The sequence below is a fragment of the Sinocyclocheilus anshuiensis genome, unplaced genomic scaffold, assembly GCF_001515605.1.
Source record: "Sinocyclocheilus anshuiensis isolate Anshui unplaced genomic scaffold, SAMN03320099.WGS_v1.1 scaffold807, whole genome shotgun sequence".
Taxonomy (NCBI): Eukaryota; Metazoa; Chordata; class Actinopteri; order Cypriniformes; family Cyprinidae; genus Sinocyclocheilus; species Sinocyclocheilus anshuiensis.
In genome coordinates, this window is record NW_015551077.1 from 449,681 (window position 1) to 465,207 (window position 15,527).

At 35.7% G+C, this 15,527-nt stretch overlaps 1 protein-coding gene and 1 long non-coding RNA gene across 3 annotated transcripts in view; one reads left to right on the plus strand and one right to left on the minus strand.

The window, feature by feature from the left end:
- Positions 1–15,527, minus strand: part of tjp1b (tight junction protein 1b) — a 109,808-nt gene that overhangs the window by 69,383 nt on the left and 24,898 nt on the right. Inside the window, exon 1 of one of the 2 annotated variants that reach the window (XM_016452478.1) lies at positions 6,176–6,711. The exons of the other annotated variant lie outside the window; for it this stretch is intronic. Coding sequence (XP_016307964.1) covers positions 6,176–6,202 — 27 coding nt within the window. The 5' untranslated portion in view covers positions 6,203–6,711. Of the gene's footprint in view, positions 1–6,175; positions 6,712–15,527 lie in introns of those variants that run through there. 2 annotated transcript variants of the gene reach the window in all.
- On the plus strand, positions 7,911–9,044 carry LOC107662452 (uncharacterized). Its single transcript, XR_001631217.1, has 3 exons — positions 7,911–8,019; positions 8,275–8,416; positions 8,783–9,044. It is a non-coding gene; the product is annotated as an uncharacterized LOC107662452 (long non-coding RNA).

Below are 15,527 nucleotides of genomic sequence, written 5' to 3' on the forward strand. Positions count from 1 at the left end.
CATTTTGTCACACCAGGGGTGTAGCCATCATTTCAGAAGTGACAGAAATGTCAAATACAATAATTTTATGTATGTAGCCTATGTATTATTATTATTATTTATTTTTTTTTTACAAGGAATTATTTTCTTATTTCTTACTTTAAATTTGCTATAAGAAATCAAATACACTGCTGGACAATAATCAATCATTTGTAATCAATAATCTTTTCTAGGGCTGCACGATAAATCGCATGCGATATTTAACACGCATCTTATCAGTAAAGCTGGTTCTGTAGTCTGGTACATCTCGTTCGTGAACGAGTTGAATGAACTGGTACATGTCGCTCGTGAACGAGTTGAATGAACTGGTACATCTCGTTCATGAATGAAATGACTGAACTGGTACATATCTCGTTCGTGAACTAAATGAATGAGAGTGTACCAGGTCAGTCGGCCATTTAGCATGTCAATCTCGATCAGCAATCAGCAGAAAACGGATGCAAAGCGCATAGGTACTGTGCACATACGCTTGTTTATATATTCATATTTAACATACAGAACATAACTCCACGTTTAAACCCCGATTTATGAATGTGTAATTGTCTGACCAAACAATTAAAATATTAATTATGCAAAAAAAACTTGTGCTTTGGTCATCTGAACAACTTTAGAGTTTATTTATTTAATGAGTAGATTATGCACACATTTTAATTAAGCCAAATTAATTTTAACAAGTGAATACGTTCGTTGACTTAAGACATAACACATAAGACACTCTTTTTCGCCACCTGCTGGCGTATTTATGTAATATGAAGAAATGGTCACTGAACGAATCAGTGAACGAATCTGAACGAATCATTTTGGTGAACGAACTGAAAATGAACAAATCTTTTGAAAGAATCAAAATTTCCACCACTAATGCGCAGCCTTCGACTGCTGAGGTAATGTCGTCGGTATGACCGAGAGCTAATGAAAAACTACAGAAAAGTAAAACTACTTCCCTTTAGCATTACTGGCCACGAGTACTAAGGAGAGATCACACATCAGCTTTTCAAAAAATGTGTCAGTGAAACGAACGGAGCACGAGCGCAAATCTTGTGACAGCCACAGGTGGTAAATAGTGGAGAGCGTGAAGGAGAGATGCGAGGGCACGAACACTGTTCAAGGTCTCCATTAATTCGTGCTTCTAGTAATCTATATAAAGTGTATATATTTTGAAAGCACTGAATCGCTATAGAAATCGCGATTCATTCGATTCTTGCCGTTTTAAATCGATTACTGTCCGAAATCGATGATTCACGATTCAAAATCCATGTTTCAAGATTGATGCATTTGCATCGTCATGGTTTGTAATCGATGCATCGAGAAACGAGTGAATCGTTACACCCCTAGTTAACATGCTTTCAACAGTACAGCTTCCTTCACATTCAACACTAAACAAAACTACTGCCTGAATTCAGAAAGCTCAGTCCATCAGACACTGTGAAGCGATGCTAAGTGCTCCATGCAGTCACGCACGAGTTGCTTCTTTCAAATACACTCAGACACAATATAAACTCAGTTTAGCAAAATCAGTTGAAGCCTCCATGTTCTGACAGCGCTATTTTTAAATGTGGTGCCTCAGCACATCTATTTCTGGCTGGAGTGAAAATGTAATGATATTGTGCTCGAGGGATAGTACCACGTTTCATTCTCTATGCTTTCAAAAAACGCTCTGCAATATCCACCGTCATGTTCAGGGGAGGATGCACTAATTCCTCAGTCTACTGAAACTAAAAAACATTTAATGGAAACAATGAATAATGTCTTAAATGATACATTTTAATGGTTAAGAATGCAATGACAAAATCAGTTCTGACTTTTCATTTGACCTTTAAGAAAATTATGAAAGGATATAAGCATATAAAACACAAGGTTTAAAGGGGTCATATGACATTGCTAAAAAATAACATTATTTTGTGTATTTGGTGTAATGAAATGTGTTTATGCGGTTTAAGGTAAAAAAACCACATTATTTTCCACATACTGTACATGATTGTTTCTCCATCTAAAATGAATAAATAATAACAATTAATAATATATATTTTTTCACCAACTCTGTGTTGTGTATTTTCTGGTAATCAAATGAACATGCAGAACATTCGTACTTAAATCCTCTTTTTGCAGTTTAATATTCACAGACACAGTCTATATATATTAATATATACTGACCTGTTTTATTATTTATTCATCAAAAATAAGACAAATTCCATGAAATTCCACGTTATACAGTAAATTAAGTTTTTATGACTGGATTCCGTCCATGTTTTCTGCATTGCGGAAATCTACGTGGAAAATAATGTGGTTTTTTTACTTTAAACCGCATAAACATTTCATTACACAAATACACAAAATTATATTCTTTTTAGCAACATTAACAGAAATCACTTTTCAAAAACTACAACGAACGACTCGTTTAGACTACAGCACATATTTTCCGGGATTTGTGATATCACAAATATCGACGAATGGGACGAGACCTGGTTGAGCTGCATTAGAGAAGGCAACGAGTGTTATCACTATGTCGGAGACACGCTAGCTTTCCCAAGGCAGACGAACTTAGAGTGGTTACAATCATGCGGGTTTAAATCGCGCTCAAATTGATTTGATTTTGACGTAATATTTACACTGAAGCTGCAGGAGGCTATGGTTAGGGGCATGACATTTCCCGACCAGTCGCCGAGTGCTGCCAATCACAACACACACTGGCCTAGCTAACCAATCACAGCACATTTCGTATTTCAGAAGGCGGGCCTTCATTTGATACAGGAACTATTCGAGCTGTTCGTGCCAGACTGGGGAGAGAGGTGTTGTAATAATGTAAAATATGTGAAAAATAATGTGTTTTTCGAACAACCTAGTATGAGAGCCGTACAAAATCAAGACTTTGTAAAAGTGCATAATAGGACCCCATTAATTTAAGTTGCAATGTAGGGCGGGAGAATGGGCCAGTATTTTTACCAAGAAAGGGCATAGAGCGGGGCACAAACAAAATCCTCCATTTAGGCTAGACGGGAAATCGTGTTGTGGTTCTGCCTTTGATCTCATGAAGCGATTAGACCAACAGGATTACTGAGACCTGACCAGTGAAACGACCAGCCCAAAGTCACAGACCATGAGACGGATAAGTATTACCAAACAATGCAAAGTACAGCACAATCCCTTTGCCCTGCATCTGTTTCATCCACAAATAAGTGCTGTTATTAACCTGCAAAACAAGTTTTACAACCACGGTCAAAAATTAACACTTACCAAGCACCAAGTATGCATAAAAATTGCCTTTGGTGAGGGAATAATGGACTTACTGGTCAGTAAGCAAGCAACTTTGTTTTAGAAAATGCAATGTAAGACAAGAACGATAGTCTGCAACAAAAAAATTAATGGAAACAACAAATTTACAAAACAAAAGTTTAATGACTGTAAGGGATCTAATATTAATTAACGTGGAAAGTAAAACTAATAAAAAATAATAACAAGAAAAAAGATTTGGGGGAAAACAGCTAAAAAAATTTGTTATAATAACAACAAAAATGCATTTAAATTGAATCATTCCAAATACAGTTTTAGGGATAGTAAGAAACATTTGATTGTAGTGCCAGCTTGAAATTGGCAGATAGTGAGAGATCGATATATTGCACAGGCCATTTAATCTGCCAATATTTGGCCATTTTCAGATTAACATCATCAGTCTGTAACTGTGCTGATTGGCCGTTTAACCAAGTGCCATTTACAAAATATATATTATTAAAATAATATATATAATTTATATAAATATAATAGTGTATGTGTGTGTGTGTATCTGAAATATTACAGTTAACAAAAAAAAAAAACAGGTTTACTGGAATAAAGTACATAAAAAGTGTTTTTTCAACTAGTTGCCAAGACAACATATTTTTTTAATTAGCTTAACTTAATGTACTAAAATAACTAAAACTGAAATAAATTGAATAAAAACTACATAGTCATATTAAATAAAAATGAAAACTAAAAATGACAATAACACACAACAAAATTACTAAAACTTTAATGAAAATTAAAATGAAAAGAAAATATTAAAAAATAATTCAAAATATTAATAAAAACTAATATTATCTCAGTGATACTAAAATAACACTGGGGTGGGTGTGTGTGTGTTGAAAAAATATATTATTTTTTTAATAATAAATGAGCAATGATTTTTTTTTAAATACACACACTCAATTACATTATACAAAAATTATAATTCATTGTATTATATCAAATACCAAATTATATATATATTGCAATCTGTGAAAAAATAATATGCTGATCGGTCATATGATGCGATTTAAATTTTTCCTTTCTCTTTGGAGTGTTACAAGCTCTTGGTGCATAAAGAAGATCTGTAAAGTTGCAAAGACTAAAGTCTCAAATCCAGAGAGATATTCTTTATAAAAGTTAAGAGTCAGCCACGCCTACCTAAAACGGCTCATTCTAACACGCCCCCACATATCTACCTCACTATGTGGGAAGATTTGCATAACGCCGCCCAAATGTTCACGCAAAGAAAGAAGGCGTAACTTTTATTCTCGCTGTGGTATTGTTGATGCCGCCGCCGCAATGTCGTAAAGACGCTGTGTTTTTCGTTGTGAAAGCAAAACTACTTTGTTTGGTCTTCCAAAAGAGGACACGACTAGAAATCAGTGGTTAAGTTGTATTTACAACACTGTTCCAGAACAGTTCAACCCAAATATTCAGATGTGTGCAGCACATTTTATGGAGGACTGTTTCCTGATCCTGGTAGAGTAGACTACAATGCCGGCTGTTCTGACTCACAGACTGTAAGTACGTTTTTTTTTATATTTTAAGAATTTGCCACTGATGATTCAAACATGAGTTTTGAGCAATGTAGAGTAGCGCTTGTTGTTTGTCATTTCTCTGATCACAAATGCAGACATGGTTTTATGTTTACGCGGCGCGATGCAATGCAATGCGTAAAAAGACAGTATAAGTCATTATAATCAGTAATTATAAACTGCATAAACACATTTCATTACACCAAATACACAAAATAATGTTCTTTTTAGCAACATCATATGACCCCTTTAAAAAAGTCAAATCATAACTCATGTCATGCATCATGAAAACAACTCTAGTAAATCATGCTCTGTCGGCTGATCCGGTCAAACAGGTTAATGTTACTCAGCTTAACCAGACATCACAGACAGGAAAGCAACTGGTGACTCATGACAAGGAGGAAGGGCTGCAGAGTCACATTGCTGAGATGTTCCACCAATTTCACGAAGCTCACCTGTTGTGGGAGGGGCTTCAACAGGTGTCAATAGAAAGACCCACCCAACAGAAACTGTGTCAGTGTGACAGCTCATCTCATTTACGTTTCCTGTCCTAAAGTTTCTATGGGCTTCAAATGAAAGTTGACAGGTTAACACACTGTTAAACTAAAAGCAAAAACATCCTCTGAGCAGCAGCTGAGGAGTTTGATATTTATCATTCCTGTCATTAGCTGTGTCTGTTTGCTATGGGACGCGTCCAAACCCGCACTTTTGACACCATCTATAAATACCAGCTCACACGAACACGTTATATAATACAGTAAAACATTTAAATCCTGAAATACAGCGAAAGCTTAAATAACACATTTTATAACCGCTATAGACACTTTCCACTTTCTGACATGTTTTCAGATAGCTCACGATACTGTAACTGCAATGCTTTGTCAGCTATTTGTTTAAAAACAGAGAAGACAAGTCAAAATTATCACCATAAAATTCAAAACGTTTAAAAATCCAACATTTAAAAGCTTCATGAAACCAACAGACTTTGGAAACCACTTTGTGGTTAACCGCATATTTATGTCACTGTCACACAAAACAAACGTGATACATTTACAAAACAAAAGGCTAAACAACAAAACGAGATTATTTATAGTTATAAAAGAAAAGTTGGATACAAAACTAAAGCGTTGTGTTAAATTAAAGCTGTAAACTATCGCACATATCGGCTAGCGTTAGCGTGTTAGCATAAGTTGAGGAATCTCCGTTAGCTGAAGCTAAACGCGCACATTTATGACCTCAGGCATCTGTCGCACACATTTTAAGCTCTTGTTTAATTATATTTCATCTTTTAGCCCTAACAACTGCTGACATTGAATGTGAAACGTTATTAAAACATCACAAACCTTATTAGGGGCAGCCCGGGCAGACATTTTGTTCCTTTAGCTGCTCGCGCTGAAGCAAGTTGAGGCTAAATGTTGTCGCCTCAAATAAATAAATAAAAAACAGGGTTATAAGGGCTTGATCGACCCAGAAGAGATCAAATCCTCGTTTTTCGTCTCCTCTGGCCCGTGTGTCGGGCTAAAGTGTGTTGTGGTCTCTTATAGAGATGAGCAGCAACATGTCAGATAAGCGTAAAGTTCGCCATGTACCGCCAGCGATCTCCTCTTATTCCTGATGAAGCGAATACATTTCACAAAATCTCTGAATGTGACATGTCTGTCCCGCAAGAATCGTGTGTATTCAAAGCAGTCCCGGTGTGTAATATCCGTTGAGGTGTGTTGTACACCTGAGGGGAGGCAGAGGGCGGGATGTCGTGCTTTAGCCCTGTGCAGCAGAGACTCACTGCAGCGGCAGCAGGAGGATGAGATGAGCTCCGCTCTCTGCTCGCTTTCCCACAGCAGCACAGCACTGACATGTCTGTCTGGCTGGACATTTCCACCGCATCTTTCCAGGGGTGTGAACATGAGAGAGAGCAGCGGCATCCCTATCTGGGATGTTCCACTTTGCGGTGGAGTGAAGGTGAAGTGATTTTGTAAACTGAGGATTGTGAATGTAGGGGGTTATTAGAGCACAACATTTTATGTAAATCCAGCAAACCGAGCATCCCCAAAAAAAGTCTAAAGATTTATCTAAAGATTTTTTTTACTGTTCAGATATATTTATGTATTAGATGTATAGCTGTACAGACAGACAGACAGATAGATAGACAGATAGATAGACAGATAGATAGATAGATAGATAGATAGATAGTATGGGATTACATCTCTGCCACAATTCTGCGCGCGAACGATCATATTTTGAGCACGCAAAAGTGCGTTTTGCACATACGCGAACTGAGTTTTGTGAAGAAAATGTTTGTCTCCCAAAAAAGAAAGTATTTTGAGCACACAAAAATAAATTTTGCATTTAAAATAATTTTTTGGATTTGTGCAGACCTTCTCTTTTGCGCGTGCAACGTTTCACTAGCTTGCTCATCTGATGCCCGCCCTCAGTGCTCTGCTGCAGTGTTGCCAAACCCCTCCCTCAGAAAATCTCTAGAACCACCCTCAAAAGTCTCAATTTTTCACAAAAAGTCGCCAAATATGAAAACAAAGTAAATACAGGTAAAATTGGTAAAGGAAAGTAAATATATATATATACTTTACAAATTATGACAGTATAAAAAATATAACAAAAGATTAAGTATAACAAAAAATTCTGAAGTGAAATTAGGAAATGCTTGTGATCTGCAAGCACATCAAACATGATGGAAATGATGGAAAGACACATAATGTTGGGAATTTGTTTTATGTGTCACCGAAGTGCATCCCTGTCCTGCTCAAATACAACAGAGATATTATGATTCTCCAAAAACTAGCTAAATTTGTTGCTAGGTGCTTTTGGAAGAAAAAGTTGCTAGGCTAGTCTGAAAAGTTGCTAAATTTAGCAACAAAATTGCTAAGTTGGCAACACTGCTAAAATCTCCAAAAAAATCGCTAGTTTTATTTAAATATAGCTAAAATAGCTCCTTGTCACAAAACATTTTAAAAAGTCGCAGCTACAATGGGAAAGTAGCTAAATTTGGTGACAAAATCCCCAAATTGGCAACACTGCTCTGCTGCTCTCTAAATGCGAGGGGTGTCTTGCTGCAGCCTGCAGTGGACATCCAACCCCACCCACATCCAAGTGTGACGTCGGAAGTCACGCCCATGTCCGAATACGTCACAGTCTCATTCATTTTGAAACAGGAAGAAGCATCGATAAGAAGGTAACAACACTCATCTCACCCACTCACACACACACTTCACCCCCCCCACAAAACACTCACTCACATACATACATATGACATCTTTAATGATATACACTGATCACAGTACTCTTCACAGTAACTTGGTTGAGCAACCACATTATTTCACTGTCTTGCTGGATAACTCTGTGTATGTCACAAATTATCTTTGTATCCTTCTATATTAATGGAAAGATCACATAATGTTTGTCAATGTTTGTTTGTCATGTTTTACAGCATTTTACGCATTTTCAGTCCAAGCCTGATGCAGAGCAGTTCTGCCGGGATGAGGGGTCCCTGCTGCAGTTTCATCAGAAAAGAAAATGACTCATTACAATTCACTTGGAGGACCACATAAGCCATGCAGTGGTGCATGGAGGTATGGTGAGAGCATTTCGTCCCCTTGGACTTATAAGGTTCTATCTGCATTCTGAGTAGTTTTGAGATATTGAGCTTCAAAATTTTTGCATTCCATTCGACTGTGTAGATAGAACCTTTTTGTTTTTTAAATAAAAAGTCCCAAAATGTACACAACGTTAAAATAAATCAATAACTCAATTTTGACAAAAATGTCAGATAGAACCTCATAATTCCAAGGGGACGATTTCTCTAGATATTGATTGATTTTTGTCGTTTAAAATCATAAATATTCTTGTATGTAGAATGTAGAGGTAAATGATGAGGTAAATACTTTTTAGTGGACACATATACCCCCCAACATATTTGCATTCTCTATTTTTAACAGGAGTGCCAAGAGGACATAAATCGGAAGTTTGTAAGGGGCATTGGTCCAGCGTGGTACAGAGTCACCGTGAGTTATTCTGTGGGGAGGTGAAAGGGCCTGCCTTTCTCCAGATGGAGGATAAAAATCAACAGAATGCCATCAAAGACTACCTGGGGGAAGAATCGGATGGAGCAAGAGATGTTTTTTTTATTCATGTTTGAGTATCTGGAGGAGCTGGACATATTCATATCAAATTGTCTTGATGAACAAGCCCTAAAGGTCCATGCCATATTCTGTGAATAATCTATCAGAGCAAGGAATCTTTCTGTGTAGCCTATGTATGTATGTATGTGTACTGCATATGAAGAACTGTTTATCTGATCATTCAACTGTTCATTCAACTGCTCAGACTTTATGATAGTTGGAGATATCTTTTGTTAAACATACACTACCAGTCAAGTTTTTGAACAGTAAGATTTTTAATGTTTTTTTTTTTGTAAGAATTCTCTTCTGTTCACTAAGCCTGCATTTATTTGATCCAAAATACAGCAAAAACAGTAACATTTTGAAATATTTGTATTATTTAAAATAACTTTTTTCTATTTGAATGTATTTTAAAATGTAATTTATCCAGTGATTTCAAAAGTGATTTTTTTAGCATCATTACTCCAATCACATGATCATTCAGAAATCATTCTGATTTGCTGCTCAAAAGACTATTTCTTTGATGAATAAAAAGTTCAGAAGAACAGAATTGATCTGAAATAGACATCTTTTGAAATATTTTGTCTTTATCATTACTTTTGATCAATTTAAAGCATCCTTGTTAAATAAAATGATTAATTTCTGTCATTTCTTTCCCCCCCAAAAATAAAAAATGCTGACTTTTGAATGGTATAGTGTATAATGTTACAAAAGCTTTTTATTTCAGATAAATGCTGATCTTTGGACCTTTCTATTCAACTTCTTTATATTCATCAAATAATCCTGAAAAAAAACTGTACTCAACTGTTTTAAATATTGATAATAATAATAATAATAATAATAGTTTCTTGAGCAGCAAATCGATATATCGCACAACAAAAAGTTGTTATCATGACAGGCCTAATCACAGGAATAAACTACATTTTAAAATATATTCAAATAGAAATCAGTTATTTTAACCCTTGTGTGGTGTTCATATTTTTATTACTCAGCCAGTGTTCGTGGGTCTGGTGTCTGAGCTTGAAAAATAATTAATAGTACCATTTTTTGAAAAAAAGTGAAAACGGGTCCCACAGATCCGAACACCATACAAGGGTTAAATAGTAAAAATATTTCACAATATTACTGCTTTTGCTGTACTTTGGATCAAATAAATGCAGGCCTGGTGTCCAGTAGAGACTTCTTTAAAAAACGATAAAAATCTTACTGTTCAAAAACTTTTGACTGGTAGTGTATATTTTTGTAAAATAATAAATATAAAAATACCCAATGAAACAATGGATGTCTTTTTTTATTCATCTTTAAGTATGTGGAGAACCTGGACACATTTCATGTCAAGTTGTGTTGATGAACAAGCCCTGAAGGTCAATGTCATGTTACTTACTGTTTATAATCTATCAAAGCAAGCAATCTCTATTTAGCCTATGTACAGTGGTGTGAAAAAGTGTTGGCCCCCTTCCTGATTTCTTATTTTTTTGCATGTTTGTCACACTTTAATGTTTCAGATCATCAAACAAATTTAAATATTAGTCAAAGATAACACAAGTAAACACAACATGCAGTTTTTAAATGAAGGTTATGATGATCTCTTGTATATCAAAAGCTCAAGTAAAAGCTGATTTCTCAATTCATGACCCCTTTAAATTTGATACATTTAGGTAGGTCAAAATCGATCGTAATAAATGTGAATTTATCTCATTACATAAATGAACAAGGTAAGCTTTAAAGGTTTTTATTAACAATTAGCCTAATTTAATCAATGCAAGCGTTTTACAGGCTGTTATGATGACGAAATCAGCTCCGTATATTAGACATATTACATATATTAGATTTAAGTTGTGCCATTTTAGCCTAAACATCCTTTACAAAAATAAGAAAACGTGTATTAGTAAAACGAATGACAACATTATTTTATTTAGATCCCCGAAATTGCCCTAAATTGCTTCGACATACTTCCGGGTTTCCCGTACCGGGATGGGGAATCACAAGGTGACGTATTTGATATGAGCGTGACTTCCGACGACACACTTGGATGTGGGCGGGGTTGTATTCGGGATGGGCGTGGCTTCTGGCGTCACACTTGGATGTGGGCGGGGTTGGATGTCCACCGCAGGATGCAGCGAGCCCTACTTGCTAAATGCCGACGGCTCACTTGCTCAATCCAACCCAGCATTACAATATGCCATAAATCCAGTCAATCAGAGAGAGGCTGCTAAATTCTGATTGGCTGCCTTGACAACCAATCACAACATTCATTGCATTACCTCGACAGCAGAAGAGGAAAAATACAGTGAATGCATAATTATTATGCAAGTTGATATTCTGATCATATTTTTTTCCAAGCAAATTTGACCAATTCCAAACGACATCAATCTTAATAACTACTATTAATATTGTATTTAATCATTTATAATTGATATATAATTATTCAAGGCTGGAAGTGAAAAATGTCTTATATTCAGGTGTGCATAATTATTAAGCAGATTTTCCTTTACAGATAAAATGAGCCAAAAAAGAGATTTAACTCAGACTGAAAGTCAAAAATGATGAAATGCCCATGAGAAATATTCAAAACTAGTACAATACTAGAAATTGCAAAGTTAATGCATAACCATTGGACAGCAAAATGCTCAGTGGCCATTTTACAGAACTGCAATCTACCTGGAGTCTACAGAAGTACAAGGTGTCAGGTTCTCAGAGACTTAAGTTAGAATAGAATCCTAAAAAATGACCCCTACTTAATAAGAATAACATACTGAAGTGTAGTAAAACACTTGAAGACTGATTTTGTTTTTGATATAGCCTTTATAGACAGATAAGTTGAGAGTGACTCTTGAAGGACCAGCACCTAAGATTGATGTTGTTTGGAATTGGTAAAATATGCTTTGAAAAAAATATAATCAGAATATCAACTTGCATAATAATTATGCATGCACTGTATTTTTCCTCTTCTGCTGTCGAGGGCAATGCAAGGAATGTTGTGATTGGTTGTCAAGGCAGCCAATCAGAATTTAGCAGCCTCGTCTCTGATTGGCTGGAATTATGGCATATTGTAACGCTGGGTTGTGTTGAGCACGCGAGCTGTTGGCATTTAGAGAGCACTGAGGGCGGACATCAGGTGAGCAAGCTAGTGAAACGTTGCACGCGCAAAAGAGAAGGTCTGCACAAATCCAAAAAATTATTTTAAATGCAAAATTGATTTTAGTGCGCTCAAAATACTTTTTTCTTTGCGAAACGAACATTTTCTCCACAAAACTCAGATCGCGCGCGTGCAAAATGCACTTTTGTGCGCTCAAAATATGATCTTTCGCGCACAGAATTGTAGCAGAGATCTAACCCTATAGTAGATAGATAGATAGATCATAGACAGACAGACAGACAGACAGGCAGGCAGGCAGGCAGGCAGCCAGGTGGATGGATAGATAGATAGATAGATAGATAGATAGATGGATAGATGGATAGATAGGTGGATAGACAGGTGGATTGACAGGTGGACAGACAGACAGACAGACAGACGGATAGATAGACAGATAGATAAATAGATAGATAGATAGACAGATAGATAGATAGATAGATAGATCTTTTACTTTAATATCTTTACACCATAGAAGTGTATTTTAATTTTAAATCTGTAGAGTAAATCTCATTGTGACCACACAACTCCCACAGGAAGCTCCCACTCACTGCCTGCATTACACTGACAACTTCCTCTGATTCTTTCTGCTCTCACAATGCGGCCCTGCACTTAAGACATTATCCGCAACAGAGGCAGGAAACCAAGCAAAAAGACTTATAGACCACCTCAGCTCTTATGTTTATCATTTAAAAGAAGGAGGGGTGCACCTTTCCTTAAATAATCAATATACAGTAGTTTTACTCTCTCTTCTTCCTGTTCCATTCCGTTTTTCCCATAATTAAAAGATTTACAATCAGTCAGAATATACTGTTAAACCAGGCATTGTAGCTCTTCACTTTTATTTTTAAGTTGTTTTGCTGCACCCAGACCAAAGCACAAACTGAAGATTTTTCTATTGCCCTCCAGTGTGGTCAGTTCAGTTGTAGACAGTGCCCCCTACAGCTCCCCAGTGTCAACTGCTGTTCTCCATCTACAGTTACAGAGACAGACCTCACACTTTCACGCTGGGCTCCAAATGGCAGCGATGCCCAGTCAGCTCGCCTGACACATCACTGCAAAAACAATGCAAGGAAGCAAAATAAATTGCCCTTGACACCTGTGCCTCTGTGTGGCACCACAGTCAGCTCTCCAGAATGCAGAATTCAGCTGCTGTATCCTTCCCGCACAGAGTGTAATGGATTTAAATCACCATAAAATCATTAATATGGCAAATAAAACATGATTGGTAAATATGATTTGCTTTTGATTAAATCTAATACGATCGGTACAGTATTTCAAACAATGCAGGGCTGCTGGGATCTAGTTGGCATGTCATTACCATTAGCTGCAAGCTCGAGAGAAAAAAAATGATGTAGTCTGTAATGAACATCCTCAGAGTGAGTCCTCAGCAGAAACAGCGAGAGACAGCAGAACAGGCAAAACATACAGGAGTGAACGGCCAGGAGGAGACTGGGAGACTGTGAAGGACACTGATAATTTGTATATTAATGATATAATAATGATAATCAAGAGAATGAGAGGAACACTTATTACCTAACCTGCCATCCTGAGCGGCTCCTAAAGGCTGTGACATGTGCTAGTCCCCCTGAGTGACAAACAGACATATAATAGAGCTAAAACAACAAACCCATCAGCAGGCAGACATCATTTATCATGGACAATTTCTAAACATTAGATACCACTGAATATACTGTTTCACCTGGAAATACATCACATTACATGAATATGCATCATGAATATCATTTCATGTTTTTAAATAAAAATGTAGGTGAATATATATTTAAATAATTAATTGACATAATTAAATATTAAGGCACGTACTGTAAATTATTACCTCCACACTTGTGAGGTTAAAAAGGTGACAACATTAAGGCACTTCCATTTAACATAATATATATAATATTATTATTAGATATTAAACTAAATTTGTAATACATTTTTTATAATTTATTAATTTATTAAATTAAATAATAAAATAATTAGGGCTGTCAAATGATTATTCGCGATTAATCGCATCCAAAATAAAAGTCTGTGTTTACATAATATATGTATGTTTACTGTGTATATTTATTATGTATATATAAATACACACACATACAGTATATATTTTGAAGAGAATGAGAGGAACACTTATTACCTAACCTGCCATCCTGAGCGGCTCCTAAAGGCTGTGACATGTGCTAGTCCCCCTGAGTGACAAACAGACATATAATAGAGCTAAAACAACAAACCCATCAGCAGGCAGACATCATTTATCATGGACAATTTCTAAACATTAGATACCACTGAATATACTGTTTCACCTGGAAATACATCACATTACATGAATATGCATCATGAATATCATTTCATGTTTTTAAATAAAAATGTAGGTGAATATATATTTAAATAATTAATTGACATAATTAAATATTAAGGCACGTACTGTAAATTATTACCTCCACACTTGTGAGGTTAAAAAGGTGACAACATTAAGGCACTTCCATTTAACATAATATATATAATATTATTATTAGATATTAAACTAAATTTGTAATACATTTTTTATAATTTATTAATTTATTAAATTAAATAATAAAATAATTAGGGCTGTCAAATGATTATTCGCGATTAATCGCATCCAAAATAAAAGTCTGTGTTTACATAATATATGTATGTTTACTGTGTATATTTATTATGTATATATAAATACACACACATGTACGTATATATATATATATAATTATAAATATTTTATATATATAAATATAACATATTCTTCTTAAATATATACATATGTGTGTATTTATATATCCATAATAAAAATACACAGCACACACACATATATTATGTAAACACAAACTTTTATTTTGAATGTGATTAACTGCGAAGAATCATTTGACATATGAATGTGAAACATTAATGTGATCATACAAATTCATAAGAATTAGCCACAAATTTGCCAAAATATGAATAGTTACGAATTGCCATGAGAGTGTGTTGAACATTCCCATGAATTTAAAATTAATCTGTGGTTTTAAAACCCCACAAAAACCTCAAGTTGATTATGTAAATGACATATTTTAGATTAAAAGCTAAGAATAGTTTGCAGCACTATAAATGAGGTATAGTGGACGATTGTTTATAAATTCACCCTTCATTAATGTAAGCACATTCAGCATAAGAGGGCGGTTGTGACCCTTACAAATCCCTGATGGCCTGTATCATCTCTTATGCCAGCCACTAATGAACCTCTATCCCCAGTGACCAACACGAGCACAGGGGTCCTGCAATGCTGCGGAGAGAAGAAGACCTTGTGCCGTTTCCACCAGAGGACAGAGAGATCCAGTGAGGGAGGGTGAGCTTGACTTTTATAAGGGTGGGACAAGGTCACACGAACACAATGAACAACTATAGTGCCGTGATACACTGTAATTAAACAAAGGA